The 13258-nt window shown below is 45.9% G+C and overlaps 1 protein-coding gene across 1 annotated transcript; it reads left to right on the top strand.

Moving 5' to 3' along the window:
• The first annotated feature begins 2517 nt into the window (after nt 1–2517).
• Nucleotides 2518–8754, top strand: LOC123137996 (AT-rich interactive domain-containing protein 5). Its single transcript, XM_044557887.1, has 13 exons — nt 2518–3243; nt 3335–3374; nt 3659–3711; nt 3811–3856; nt 5309–5401; nt 6641–6757; nt 6846–6897; nt 6967–7042; nt 7563–7629; nt 7795–7845; nt 7989–8081; nt 8161–8331; nt 8420–8754. The coding sequence occupies exons 1-12, from the start codon at nt 2636–2638 to the stop codon at nt 8263–8265; spliced, it is 1401 nt and encodes a 466-aa protein (XP_044413822.1). The 5' UTR covers nt 2518–2635; the 3' UTR covers nt 8266–8331; nt 8420–8754.
• The last annotated feature ends 4504 nt before the right edge of the window (nt 8755–13258 follow it).

Raw genomic sequence — 13258 nt, 5'->3', positions numbered from 1 at the left:
GAGCTCACTCGTTGAGCCGGCCGCCGACGCGCACCACGTGTTCGACGAAATGCCCCCAAGGTGAAAAAATTTCCAAGTATTTTCTTCTTCTTATTTTTTCAATGCATCATCATCACATATAGATAGCTTATTTGCATTGTTCAAAAAACTTTGTAGTCTCAACGATGATGCATACATGTCCACTATGGGTGTTGGGTCCAACAATTCGCATTGGTCTCAAACCAATGACATCCATTTCGAAGACCATGAGTTTGAGGTGGACGAGGAGGGTGAGGGAATTATCGAGGCGCCGAAAGGAAGAGCGGGCAATTACTCCACCACCGATGACAAGTTACTATGCTACACTTATTTGCATGTGTCGAGGGATCCATCCATTGGAGGTGATCAAAGTAGAGACGCGTATTGGGGGCGAATGAAAGAACACTTTGATGCTCACAACAAGAGTGGAATTGACCGCTCCGAGAGATCACTTCGGTCCCGATGGTCGACAATCAACTCGGATTGTCAAAAGTGGGCGGCCGCGCAAAAGTCAGTGGACAAGATTAACCCAAGTGGCACAAATGAGGATGATCGAGTAAGTGGCATCTCATATATGTTCATCATACTTGTTTTTGGTGACCGAAGTGCTAACTTGTTTTGTTTTTCTTGTAGTTCAAGATTGCACAAAACTTGTTCAAACAAGAGACAAGGACAACCAAGAAGGGGAAGATCAAGAAAGGCAGGATCTTTACCTTGCCTCATTGCTATGAAGTGTTAAAGGATGATGAGAAATGGAAGAAGCGTGATGGTTTGGAGGATTTGCATTTGAGCAACAAACGGAAGCGAGCAATTGAGATGAATGATGATGAGGAGGAGGATGATGCATCAAGTGATGACGGCAAGAGAAGCCCCACACCCAACTCGGTTTCATACTCGAAGCCAAAACGACCGGATGGGTGCAAGAAAGACAAAACCGAAAAGAAGAAGAGGAAAGGAGATGATGAGCTCAAAAATGCTATGGAAGCTATTGTGAAGGCAAGGGTCAAAGCCAATGAGGTGAGGAAAATGGCAAGGAACCAAGATGCCGTGGCCGAGGAGAGGAGGTTGGCGGCCGAGGAGAGAAGGGTGGCGGCCGAGGAGAGAAAGGTGACTTTAGAGGAGAGGAAAGTGAGCAACGAGGAGCGAGCTAAGTTGTTGGAATGGGAGAAGCACTTGTTCTTCATGGACACATCTAACCTCAATACGGCGCAAAAAGAGTATGTCAATCTTGCCCAACAAGAAGTCTTGATCCGAAAAAGAGCCTTGGTTAGTGCAATGGGTGGCGATGGCCTCGGCGCCATGGGAGGCATGGGTGGCTTCGGCGCCATGGGAGGCGGTGGCCTCGGCGCCATGGGAGGCGGTGGCCTCGGCGCCATGGGAGGCATTGGTGGCTTTGGAGTCATGGGAGGCATGGGTGCACCTCCGGCCGCCATGGGAGGCATGGGTGGCATGGGTGCACCTCCGGCCGCCATGGGAGGCATGGGTGGCATGGGTGCACCTCCGGGGAGGCATGGGTGGCATGGGTGCACCTCCGGCCGCCATGGGAGGCATGGGTGGCATGGGTGCACCTCCGGCCGCCATGGGAGGCATGGGTGGCATGGGTGCACCTCCGGCCGCCATGGGAGGCATGGGTGGCTTTGGAGCACCCTTCGACGCTATGGCCGCCATGGGAGGCATGAGTTTTGCTTCTCTCATGGGAGGCATGGGTGCACCTCCGGCCGCCATGGGTGCACCTCCGGCCGTCATGGCTTCTCACACACATTCCCATGAAGATGCCGTTGAAGATCTTACCAACACCGTCGGAGCTTCACATGATGCGGTGCGTGATGTGTGCGTGATGAGGAGAGGGAGGAAGATTCATCTTCGGAGGCGGAAGAGTCGTCTTCGGAAGATGAGGACGAAGACGAAGAAGAGGAAGATGAAGATTGATGTGTCTTTCATGTCTTGAACTTTTAGTTTGCATTTGAACTTGGTTGGATGAACTTGTGGGCATGATTTTGAACTTGTGGGCATGAACTTTTATTCATCAACTTGTTTGTGTCAAATTTTACATGTTCATTTTTGTCCAAAATATCCATATATGCAAAATGCCAGGCAAGTCGCGCGCGCTGTATTTTTGCGCTCTGCTGGAGCGGCGCGCGCGCGCTGCATTATGGCGCGGCTGCTGGAGCCAGCGCAGGCGGGCGCGCAAAATCAGCCGCAGCGCGCGCGCTAAATAGGTTTTTTGCGCGCGGCGCTTTAGCGCGGCTGTTGGAGATGCTCTTAGAATCCGAACGTCCGAACTTAGGAGGGTCCTTTACAATACCTACTAGTGACTTCCAAAACAGTAATGGGCCTAGCCCAGGAGGAATCACTGACAGGGTGGATCGGCCTACGGGTTCCGACGGGCCGCGAGAGAGAGGAATCTGGCTCCCGTCCGTCCCTCCATCCATCGCAAGCCGTGGAGATCCATCCTTCTCTTCTCTCTTCTCCGTCCCTTGCCTTCCCGTGCGAGTCGCCACCTCTCTACCCCCCTCCCCCTCCCTCCCTCCCTCCCTCTCTCCGCTCCTCTCCCCCCCTCGGTGCAAACCGCGAAAATAGCAGCCGCCCATTCGCACTCCTCCTCCCCCGTGCCGCGATGAGCGACGGCGCCGATTCCGACCGCGACCTCCCGCGCGCCGACGGCGACGACGAGCCGCGCCACCCCGACCCGCGGGCCGCGAAGGAGGAGGAGCCGCCCGTGGCCGACGAGTTCCAGGACGCGCCCCCGTCCCCCGAAACGAACAGCGACGGCGACGGCGAGCGCTCCCCGGATCGGGCGGGGCTGCCCAATGCGGGGGACCGCGGGGAGACCGCGCCGCCCGACGCCGGGGAGGAGGCCGTGGGCGTGAGGGTGGAGACCAACGGCGAGGACGCCATGAGCCACGACGGCGATGAGGGGGACGGCGAGGACGAGGACGACGACGAAGATGATGACGACGAGGAGGATGACGAGGACGAGGACGACGACTCCACCCCTGATGCGTCGCCGAGGGCGGAGGTGAAGGCGGAGGGCGACGGGTCGGCCGGGTTGGCGCAGTGCGCCAGCCAGCAGCCGGTGGAGCCCGACCCTTTTCTCGAGGGTCACGACTCCGGGACGGAGGAGGAGCAGGCGGCGTTCATGTCTGAGCTGGAGCGCTTCCACAGGGAGCACAGCCTCGAGTTCAAGCCGCCCAAGTTTTACGGCAAGGGCCTCAACTGCCTCAAGTGCGCATCCCTCTCGTTTCTCCGAGCTACTCGAACCACATTTTCTCGTCTAAATGAACTTAACGAAGTGCCTTACGCTGTTCTGTTCCAGGTTGTGGAGGCAGGTCGCTCACCTGGGAGGCCATGAGCAGGTATCAATGATTTCCTTTTCGTCGCACAACTGAACAGGAACAGACTGGACATGCTCCCGAATCCCGATACTACAGCGTGATTTTTTAGTACCGTGAAAGCGTTGAAGTTCCTCCACATGTTCCACCAATGAATGCAATAACTAGCAAGTAGCTCACCGATGATAACAAATTTAAGGATACTGTGCTTTTGTGCAGAATCCACTGCTCATCTTCTATTGTAAATACTGCAGTATCTTTCCGTTGAACATTGATAGTTATTCACGACGTTTATTTTGATTATTCAGGTAACAGTTTGTAAACTATGGCGTCAAGTTGGAGAGACTTTCAGGCCACCAAAGTAAGCTTTTTTTTTTTCCAGCGGTACATGTTAAACGAGTTTGCAGTGAAAGATTTAAATTTTGTGTCAGCTTATTGTTGTTATTGTGTTCTTTTGTAGGACTTGCACTACGGTGTCTTGGTCATTTCGGATTTTCTACGAGAAGGTGATAGATTGCTCGCAGAATTTGGTTACATGTTGTACTTGTCTCACAAGCGCATCTCATCCCCACTATGGTAGCTGGGAAGCAGTTTCTCTTGAAACAATATTATGGCATATGGAGCTTTACTGTAAATTTACTTGCTGAACGAAAAGCTATATACCATTAAAACCTACTAGGATGGTTATTACAAATAGAAATATGGAGCTGAAATGGATCCACTGCAATAGTTAGTGTTCTTAATGGTTTAGGAACCAAACAGATATAACTATAATACTTGCTTCTTTTTCATTTCATAGAAACTGTTGTACTTTACTTCCATATTTGATACTCCCTCCCTTCTGGTTTGTTAGTCTCATCTAAAAAAGATTGATTTTCCGTTTTGTAAGGCTCATTGCTTTAGGAATAGGTAAATTTTTGCTATGGCTACATTAAATTCTGTCAAATTTTGTTTCTTGATGTGGAATCAACTAATGCATGAAGGAGAGAGGTGGATATGCATGTAGCATTGGTATGTTGTCTACTTCCTCCCTTCTGGTTTAAAAGGCCAAGGTGTACCCTATATCGACAATTTGATAAATGCAGTACAAATTGTACGTCATAAACGGTATGCCATTAGAAAATACAACATTTGAAGTTTCTAATGGTTATTCTTTTGTGATATATAACTCGTGTTACGTTGATCAAATTGTCAATCTAGGGATACACGTGAGCCGTTTAAACCGGAAAGGACGTAGAACCACTTAATTAGCTTCATCTTGGTTGCTGCGATTTTGGAGATGGGACTAGCTGATCAGATGGGAGGGAGTAGATGCTACTTCCTCTGTCCCATATTAATTGACGCTCAAACAGATGTATCTAGCACTGAAGTACGTATAGATACATCCGCTTGAGCGTCAATTAATATGTGACTGAGGGAGTATTTATGTAAGACTTAAGATCCTTCATTTTCCTTATTTCGCGAGATGCCATCTCGTGATATACGTGAGAGAGTTGGGGTGGCGCTGATTGAAGAGAAGCTTGTCCAACATCGTTTGCGATGGTTTGGGCATGTTCAGCGCAGGCCTCCAGGAAGCGCCCATGCGTAGAGGACGGTTAAGGCGTGCCGATAATGTCAAGAGAGGTCGGGGTAGACCAAACTTGACATGGGAGGAGTCCGTAAAGAGAGACCTAAAGGACTGGACTATCACCAAAGGTTTAGCCATAGACAGGGGTCCGTGGAAGTTAGCCATCCATGTGCCAGAACTATGACTTGGTTTCGATATGTTGTGGGTTTCAACTCTTGCCTACCCCAACTTGTTTGGGACTGAAAGGCTTTGTTGTTGTTGTGAGATGCCGCCTTGTCAGTTTTCGGATGGAATAAAAGAAAGAAAAACACTATTCTAAGCTTATGTATTTCCATGTTATGTTTATGCATTTGCTTCATTTGTTGTTAACTGTTGTTTCTTATCAACTCAGGCACTTCTTGAATATGAAAAACACAAAGTACGAACTGGCCAGCTTAAAATATCAATACCTGCTATACCACAACCTGGTGGTACAAACCGTGAGGTATTTATCTTGGGAAGTAGAGTTTTAACTATATATGAATTTTTGCAGTTCACTTTCTAGTTTGGTGCACATATGAAAGTTTGATGGGTTGACATACCCCTGTCTAAAATATTAAGGATTTCAAATTCATATTTCAATCTAACTGAAAATCAAGGAAATGTTAAGATTTGTATTAAAAAAAATACTGACTTCTTGTTCTGTCACCACTGATTTCTTGTCCTGTTGAACTGTTTTCCACATGACACAATGTTATGCCTGCTTCTACTATTCCAAGGAATAATGGAACATGTCAAGTTCAGTGCATACCATACCAAAAAGGAAATAACAAAACTCTTGAGTGCTTGCACGGTATCACCTAACACTAACCACCGTACAGAGGCAATTGCTATCTATTTAGACTTAAAAGGTATCAAAAGTGCACAAGCACAGCGCAACTGTAAAGGTGCACAGCCACACTCGCAAAGGGAGCAGCACACAGGTAAAAATCCGAACAATATCAACCATGAAGTGGTCGCAAGTTCAGTGTTGAGGACCTCTCTTCTCATCATCACCTTACATCTTCTTGTAACATCATTTTCTCCACCTCATTACCAGCCATTCATTAAGCTTAGGAACCAATTGATCTTTGGCTTGAGTGGAGCCCTGCCCAATATTTCATAAAGGTGCAAGCATAACAGATTAACTCAGCACGAGTTTTAATCAGCTTGTTATCAAAACCAGCTCCTCTCTCAACTTCCAGCAGGCCTAGCACAGGGCAGTCAATCCCACCACTTGCAAACTACATATGCCTGGTATATATGAAGGTGCCCGCCAAAAATAGTGTAAAACAACTAGGATGATGTGTTGCTTCCAGAGTGAGGCTAACAGAACTCGAAACAAACTTAGCAGCTACACAATCACAGAAAATATGGTATATGTTCTCAGTGTGTGAGCAGAAACGACAGATTTCATCCCCTTCCCATCCCTTTTTTCAATGTGTCATTAGTGACCTATGCCAAGTAAACGACAACCAAATTCTGATTTTCAAAGGAATTCTTGCTTTCCATAAATGGTTAAAAGATTTATCGGGCTCAGAGCTGGATTGGTGTACATATATTTCACAGTCGGAATTAACACAGTTTTATGTTAAGATAGGAACTATTTCAATGACTGCCTTTAAGATATCTGACATTGCCGAAAATGTTTTGCTGTCACCTGCTAACATTAGTAAGCTTGATGATTTTGTTTCCTGTTTCGCAGGGTGTAAATGCATCATCTTCTGCAAGAATTAGAAGGGATGCTGCAGCACGTGCTATGCAGGGTTGGCATGCGCACCGTCTCCTTGCCAATGACATGTATGGAGATCACATTTTTAAGGTAAATAATATCTTGACATTTACTTGCACATACTTTGATTTTCCTACAATTTTGATCTTTTCATGCAAATATATTCACTTTTCTACAGGACAAAGACTCAATACCCCTTTCAAGTCGTGATAAGAATCTGAAAGGCTTTGGTATGCTTCACAAGTATTTTTGCGTTAGCATGTGATGCTTTCTTCTCTTATATCTTTCTGGCATTTCAGGGGTACTCAAGAGGAAGAAAGCATCTAGTCCAGAGCGTGCTTTCAAGGTCTCACGTACAAAAGTGAACAAGTCACAGTTAAGACCTCCCATCAATCTCAGTTGGCTATGTTTACTTCAGCTGTTAAGACAAACTTACAATCTCAAGAATTTAGCAGATTGAAAACATTAAGTAACCTTTAATAGCAGTTATTTAAGTTTCACTTACACATACATGGTTCGTTTTAAAGTGCAAGCAGAATTTTTTTACTGTGAAGAAGTTGCATTTGCTTATGTGCTCTCTATCTTGCATCTGCTGTTGCCTATGTTCAAGAGATCAAGAATCTTACCTGCTGAATGGACCTAATAAAATAAGAGTTTAAACATTCAAATTTTGTTTGTGCTGAAACCAATGGGAATTAACAGGCATGCTCTCCGAATATGGCATGGCATGCAATAGACAACTTGACCCCTGAAATGTCACTCCTCAATTTAATAAGGAAAATCCCAAAAAATTATAGGACCTTATAGTAGGATTGAACTTGTCAGAAGAATCCATGGATTTGGATGTTATGTCTATAATGCATGTTATTATATGTAACGTACTGCCCAATTTCAGGGAAGATTCTATGGTCATTGATGTTGGAGAACCTGCCGATTGGGTGAAGATTAATGTTCGTCAAACTGTAAGTGTCAACATAATTATTTTGTTTTAAGGTGGTGCACGAATATTACATGAAGTGTCTTGATAGTCTGAAATATTAAACAATTTCTTAAGAGTCGTTTCTCATTGTGAAATTCCATTTGGATTTGAGCTGAAACTGCTACATTTTGTTACTGCTTTCATGCAGAAAGAATGCTTTGAGATATATGCGCTAGTTCCTGGGCTTCTAAGGGAAGAGGTGAGATTGCATCTCAGCTGCCACACTTAATCATTGATCCAAAAATAAAATAAAATCTGTGCAACATAAACAAAAAGAGCTTGTCACACGAAATTGAGTCTGCGCCAGGGATAAAATATTAATTCTTGTACCAACTGGAGCAGGTGCATGTTCAGTCTGATCCTGCTGGACGTCTGGTTATAACTGGGGACCCTGACCAGCCTGATAACCCTTGGGGCATCACTGCATTCAAGAAGGTGATTGTTTATAAACATTTAAACACATAAATGATTGGGTACTTCCTCAACTTAACATGAACTGATTGTTCTGTCTCAGGTGATCAACTTGCCGTTAAGGATTGATCCGCATCAAACATCAGCAGTTGTCACGCTTCATGGCCAGCTATTTGTGCGTGCGCCATTTGGGCATCCGGACATGTAGATGCGCATCCTGTTCACTTCAGTTTTCTTCGACTACTGTACCAGTGGTTTTCATGCATATTTATAGGTCTGTGTTTGGCTAAGCCAGCTTGTTCCTTTCTTCAACGCCGAAACTCAGTACTGATCTGATGACAGGCTTTCTGTTTCATGTGCAGGTTTTAGAAGAAAAAATGTTGCAGAAGTAGGATTTGGTTTGCCAAACTGACATAAGCAACTGCAACCCATAGCCGGCGCTGCAATCTTTTCTCTTGTGGTTGTTTATAGTGGTACACATAAATTAGTTGGTTCATTCCTGGATTTTAATATTTAGTGACAGATTTCTTTTCCTTTTTTTTCTTCTGAGAGAGAAACAACACAAAGCTGGAAATAGGTTAAGTGAAGGATTAGTTTCTTTACGTTCTGTATTTTCTTTTCTCTATCTTCTATAAAACCGTTACTGGGCAGAGTTCGGTTTTGAATCCAAGTTTATATGTATACGACGATTCCCTCATTTTTCGAGTTGAGTAGCACTGTTCATTAATCTTCTTGGTTGCTGTCTCAAGAAAGTCTTTATGAATATCCGGTACTTTCAACTCGACGATGGTGTTCCAGGTAGAGCACATTTCACATGTTAGGTGCACTTTGTAGCAACCAAAAGCGTTAAATAAGAATCAAGTCTAATGTTGAGAGGTTGAGGAAATTAGAAATCTTTCATAATGAATTACTCATATTTTATTTCTATAGAAGAGGGAAATGCACATTCTAAAAGAATAACCTTGGGCTGAAGTTTTTGCTTTTGGTAAAATGGTACTCCCTCTGTCCCATAATATTGGACTGAGGGAGTACAAAATTATCCTACTTGTAACCTATCTATAGAGCTGCTCGCTTATTTTTAACCTAATAGTTCTTCTAAGGGGCCCTCTTTGTTGCTCGCTTATTTTTAACCTAATAGTTCTTTCCAAAGAGGGGCCCTCTTTGGCTCTCTCGCTCATATAAGGCCGTTGATTTTCAGATGAGCATTGCGTCATACCACCCCATTCTCACATGTATACATGCCCACTCTTGACATTTGTGTGACTTGTTGAAAATGATTGTCCAGAATAATCTTCACAGTATCATCCGATAATTTGAGACCGCAAGCCTCCACCACCACTCCTATCAAATCCACCTGGTTGTGCCCTAACCAATGCCATCGACTTTCACATGGGGTCATCAGCTTATACAACCCATTTTCGCATGTGTCCATGTCTCATATCATCGGACAAGTTAGACCACGGTTGAGCCACCCTTTCTCGCCCTTCCTCATACCCCAATCTTGCCACCTCTATCTCGTGCGCCATGTTGCCCTATTGTCCCTGTCATCACCCCGGTAATGTGTTCTCAATATTAATGTGTCGTATTGTCTCATCTGTGCATTTTAAAACCGAACCGAAAAACCATACCGAAAATAAACCAAACCGAACCAATTTTATGGTTTTTATGGTCTCGGTATGGTATGAACTTTTCATACCGTTTTGAATTCTATTTTTTATGGTATATACCGAAAAACCGAATGGTTTGCCGAATAAACCGAAGTAAAAATATATGTATATATCTTGGGGAGAACAACCATACAAGTAGTCATTTTTTTACATAAGCTAGATTTCCTATTAAGCGCATCCACTTTTATTGTAACAGTCATACTTCTCTTCACAAGAATACTAAGCACGTCCATAACCATCGAATCCATGCATGCATATGCACTCGCATATAGTTATATGCTCTTTGTATAAAAAGATATGTGTTTTGAGTCATAAATTTGCAAACTATTATATATCATTTTCAAATTCGCGTCAACTTTGGTTTTTAAGATATGTACCGAAACCATACCGAAATAACTTGGTATATACGGAGACCGAGCCGTATCTAAATTTCACACCGTATTCACCAATATATTAATACCATACAAACCGAAAAAACGTATAAACCGTACGCACATAGTGAGTATGTCAAAAATGGTCAAACGGTTTATCTGACTATTCTTCACCAATTATCATTCAAAAGGTAGAAACTGCGAGACCCAAGACGCCATTGCAATAAACGGTTCAAGAGGCAAACAAGTGGCCATTGAGGCCCTTTTCACGTGAACCTACTAATGTGATATGGACACCAAGGCAGGTAAAGAACAAACCCAAAAAGCACCATACAAACGTGGATCCAAAAATCACCGAGCTTTGTAGAGCCAGGGGCACAAATGCAAATATTCTTGTGTTACTAGGAGATACTTCAAAAATGGGAGTGTTGGCCTGCACAGTGGAAAAGGCGCATTGAATATCAAATCTCCAACAAACTGCTTGTGTGTTTGCTTGGGTTGTACATCCACGGTCCACCTGCCGTAAGATCCGCATCAATATGCATCCTGCCAGTCTATGCTCCTTGGTCCTATTTTACCTAGACTAGCCGAGTGCTCGCCATTGCTATGAAACAACATAAAACACATAGGCAAATTGGTCAACATTTCTTTTATGACCAAGCACGACTCAGTGTATATCGTGTGTGTCCTTCATCCTCCTCTCTGTCTTTCCTCCCATGAACAACCCATATCACTTGTGCAATTGGGTGTAGCATTTTCATGGATATCGTCTTCAATCACTATGACTAGAATCCTCTTGACACACTATACAAGTTGAAACTGCCCCAATTAGGGTTAATTTTGAATCGTATATATTCCTAATCCTATTGAAAACACCAGATGTATCCCTAGGTTCATATACTTTGCTCACTACCTATGATAACCGCGTTTTCCGGATGTGGACATGTATGTATGTGAGTTATATATTAGGAATCTACTTCAAAGGTACACTAACGCTATAGAGATAGTGTGCCACATGGAGAGCGGCGTTACTGAGAGCGGTGGCATCTGAACATGTTATCCTGGTTGTACGTACATGTCTAGGGATTTGATCCAGTGGGACCGTTCGGCATAATACGGGAGTAAGAAAATAGATTGTCTGACGTAATACACAGGCGAACAGTGGCGTACGGAAGCCCGCGGGCGACGGTGACGAGCCGAGCCGTGGCTCGCCTCCGTCATGAAAAGTAGTGCGTGGATCAGAATCGTATGCTCGCCGTCTCGTGACCTGTACACAGCGCCGTCAACGATTAGTAAATGTTGACCGGTGGACGAAGTGTGACTGCATACACAGGGCCTTTCTCCCCTTCCCCCCAACCTTCCTATCTTGATGGCGGAAGGCGAAACCATGGCGGCGGCAAATGGTATGGCGGAGTTTGCAAGCCTACGCCACAACTGGCTCGAATTTTTGCTAGATCCGGTAATGTCTGAACTGTATAAATCTGTTCGATTCGATCCAGACACGCCCAAGCACAAATATATGTTTGACTGGTATTCAATTTCTTAGATTCCCGCTAAGACAGGTCATTGCCGGTGATGGGCATCCAAATCCATTAGTTTTGATGGCTGTTGGGCCGTCGGCACCGGCAAGAGCCGACTCGTCGTGCGCGGTTCTGGTGGGAGAACTCGGCGGGAGCGCCTACTCGGCGCTGAACGAAAGGCAGCTGGCGCCTGCGGCGGCGACGAAGTGTGACTGCATACACAGGGCCTTTCTCCCCTTCCCCCCAACCTTCCTATCTTGATGGCGGAAAGCGAAACCATGGCGGCGGCAAATGGTATGGCGGAATTTGCAAGCCTACGCCACAACTGGCTCGAATTTCTGCTAGATCCGGTAATGACTGAACTGTATAAATCTGTTCGATTCAATCCAGACACGCCCAAGCACAAATATATGTTTGACTGGTATTCGATTTCTTAGATTCCCACTAAGACAGGTCATTGCCGGTGATGGGCATCCAAATCCATTAGTTTTGATGGCTGTTGGGCCGTCGGCACCGGCAAGAGCCGACTCGTCGTGCGCGGTTCTGGTGGGAGAACTCGGCGGGAGCGCCTACTCGGCGCTGAACGGAAGGCAGCTGGCGCCTGCGGCGGCGACGAAGTGTGACTGCATACACATGGCCTTTCTCCCCTTCCCCCCAACCTTCCTATCTTGATGGCGGAAAGCGAAACCATGGCGGCGGCAAATGGTATGGCGGAGTTTGCAAGCCTACGCCACAACTGACTCGAATTTCTGCTAGATCCGGTAATGTCTGAACTGTATAAATCTGTTCGATTCAATCCAGACACGCCCAAGCACAAATATATGTTTGACTTGTATTCGATTTCTTAGATTCCCACTAAGACAGGTCATTGCCGGTGATGGGCATCCAAATCCATTAGTTTTGATGGCTGTTGGGCCGTCGGCACCGGCAAGAGCCGACTCGTCGTGCGCGGTTCTGGTGGGAGAACTCGGCGGGAGCGCCTACTCGGCGCTGAACGAAAGGCAGCTGGCGCCTGCGGCGGCGATGAAGTGTGACTGCATACACAGGGCCTTTCTCCCCTTCCCCCCAACCTTCCTATCTTGATGGCGGAAAGCGAAACCATGGCGGCGGCAAATGGTATGGCGGAATTTGCAAGCCTACGCCACAACTGGCTCGAATTTCTGCTAGATCCGGTAATGTCTGAACTGTATAAATCTGTTCGATTCAATCCAGACACGCCCAAGCACAAATATATGTTTGACTGGTATTCGATTTCTTAGATTGCCACTAAGACAGGTCATTGCCGGTGATGGGCATCCAAATCCATTAGTTTTGATGGCTGTTGGGCCGTCGGCACCGGCAAGAGCCGACTCGTCGTGCGCGGTTCTGGTGGGAGAACTCGGCGGGAGCGCCTACTCGGCGCTGAACGAAAGGCAGCTGGCGCCTGCGGCGGCGACGAAGTGTGACTGCATACACAGGGCCTTTCTCCCCTTCCCCCCAACCTTCCTATCTTGATGGCGGAAAGCGAAACCATGGCGGCGGCAAATGGTATGGCGGAATTTGCAAGCCTACGCCACAACTGGCTCGAATTTCTGCTAGATCCGGTAATGTCTGAACTGTATAAATCTGTTCGATTCAATCCAGACACGCCCAAGCACAAATAT

This window comes from Triticum aestivum, chromosome 6B (assembly GCF_018294505.1).
Source record: "Triticum aestivum cultivar Chinese Spring chromosome 6B, IWGSC CS RefSeq v2.1, whole genome shotgun sequence".
Lineage (NCBI taxonomy): Eukaryota > Viridiplantae > Streptophyta > Magnoliopsida > Poales > Poaceae > Triticum > Triticum aestivum.
The sequence above is the reverse complement of the archived record's forward strand: the minus strand, read 5'-3'. Positions and strand labels throughout refer to the sequence as shown.

Coding starts and splice junctions, on each gene's coding strand:
- LOC123137996 (XM_044557887.1), top strand. CDS start 2,636: ATGAGCGACGGCGCCGATTCCGACCGCGACCTCCCGCGCGCCGACGGC. Junction 3,244..3,334: donor AAGGGCCTCAACTGCCTCAA/GTGCGCATCCCT, acceptor GTTCTGTTCCAG/GTTGTGGAGGCAGGTCGCTC. Junction 3,712..3,810: donor GAGACTTTCAGGCCACCAAA/GTAAGCTTTTTT, acceptor GTTCTTTTGTAG/GACTTGCACTACGGTGTCTT.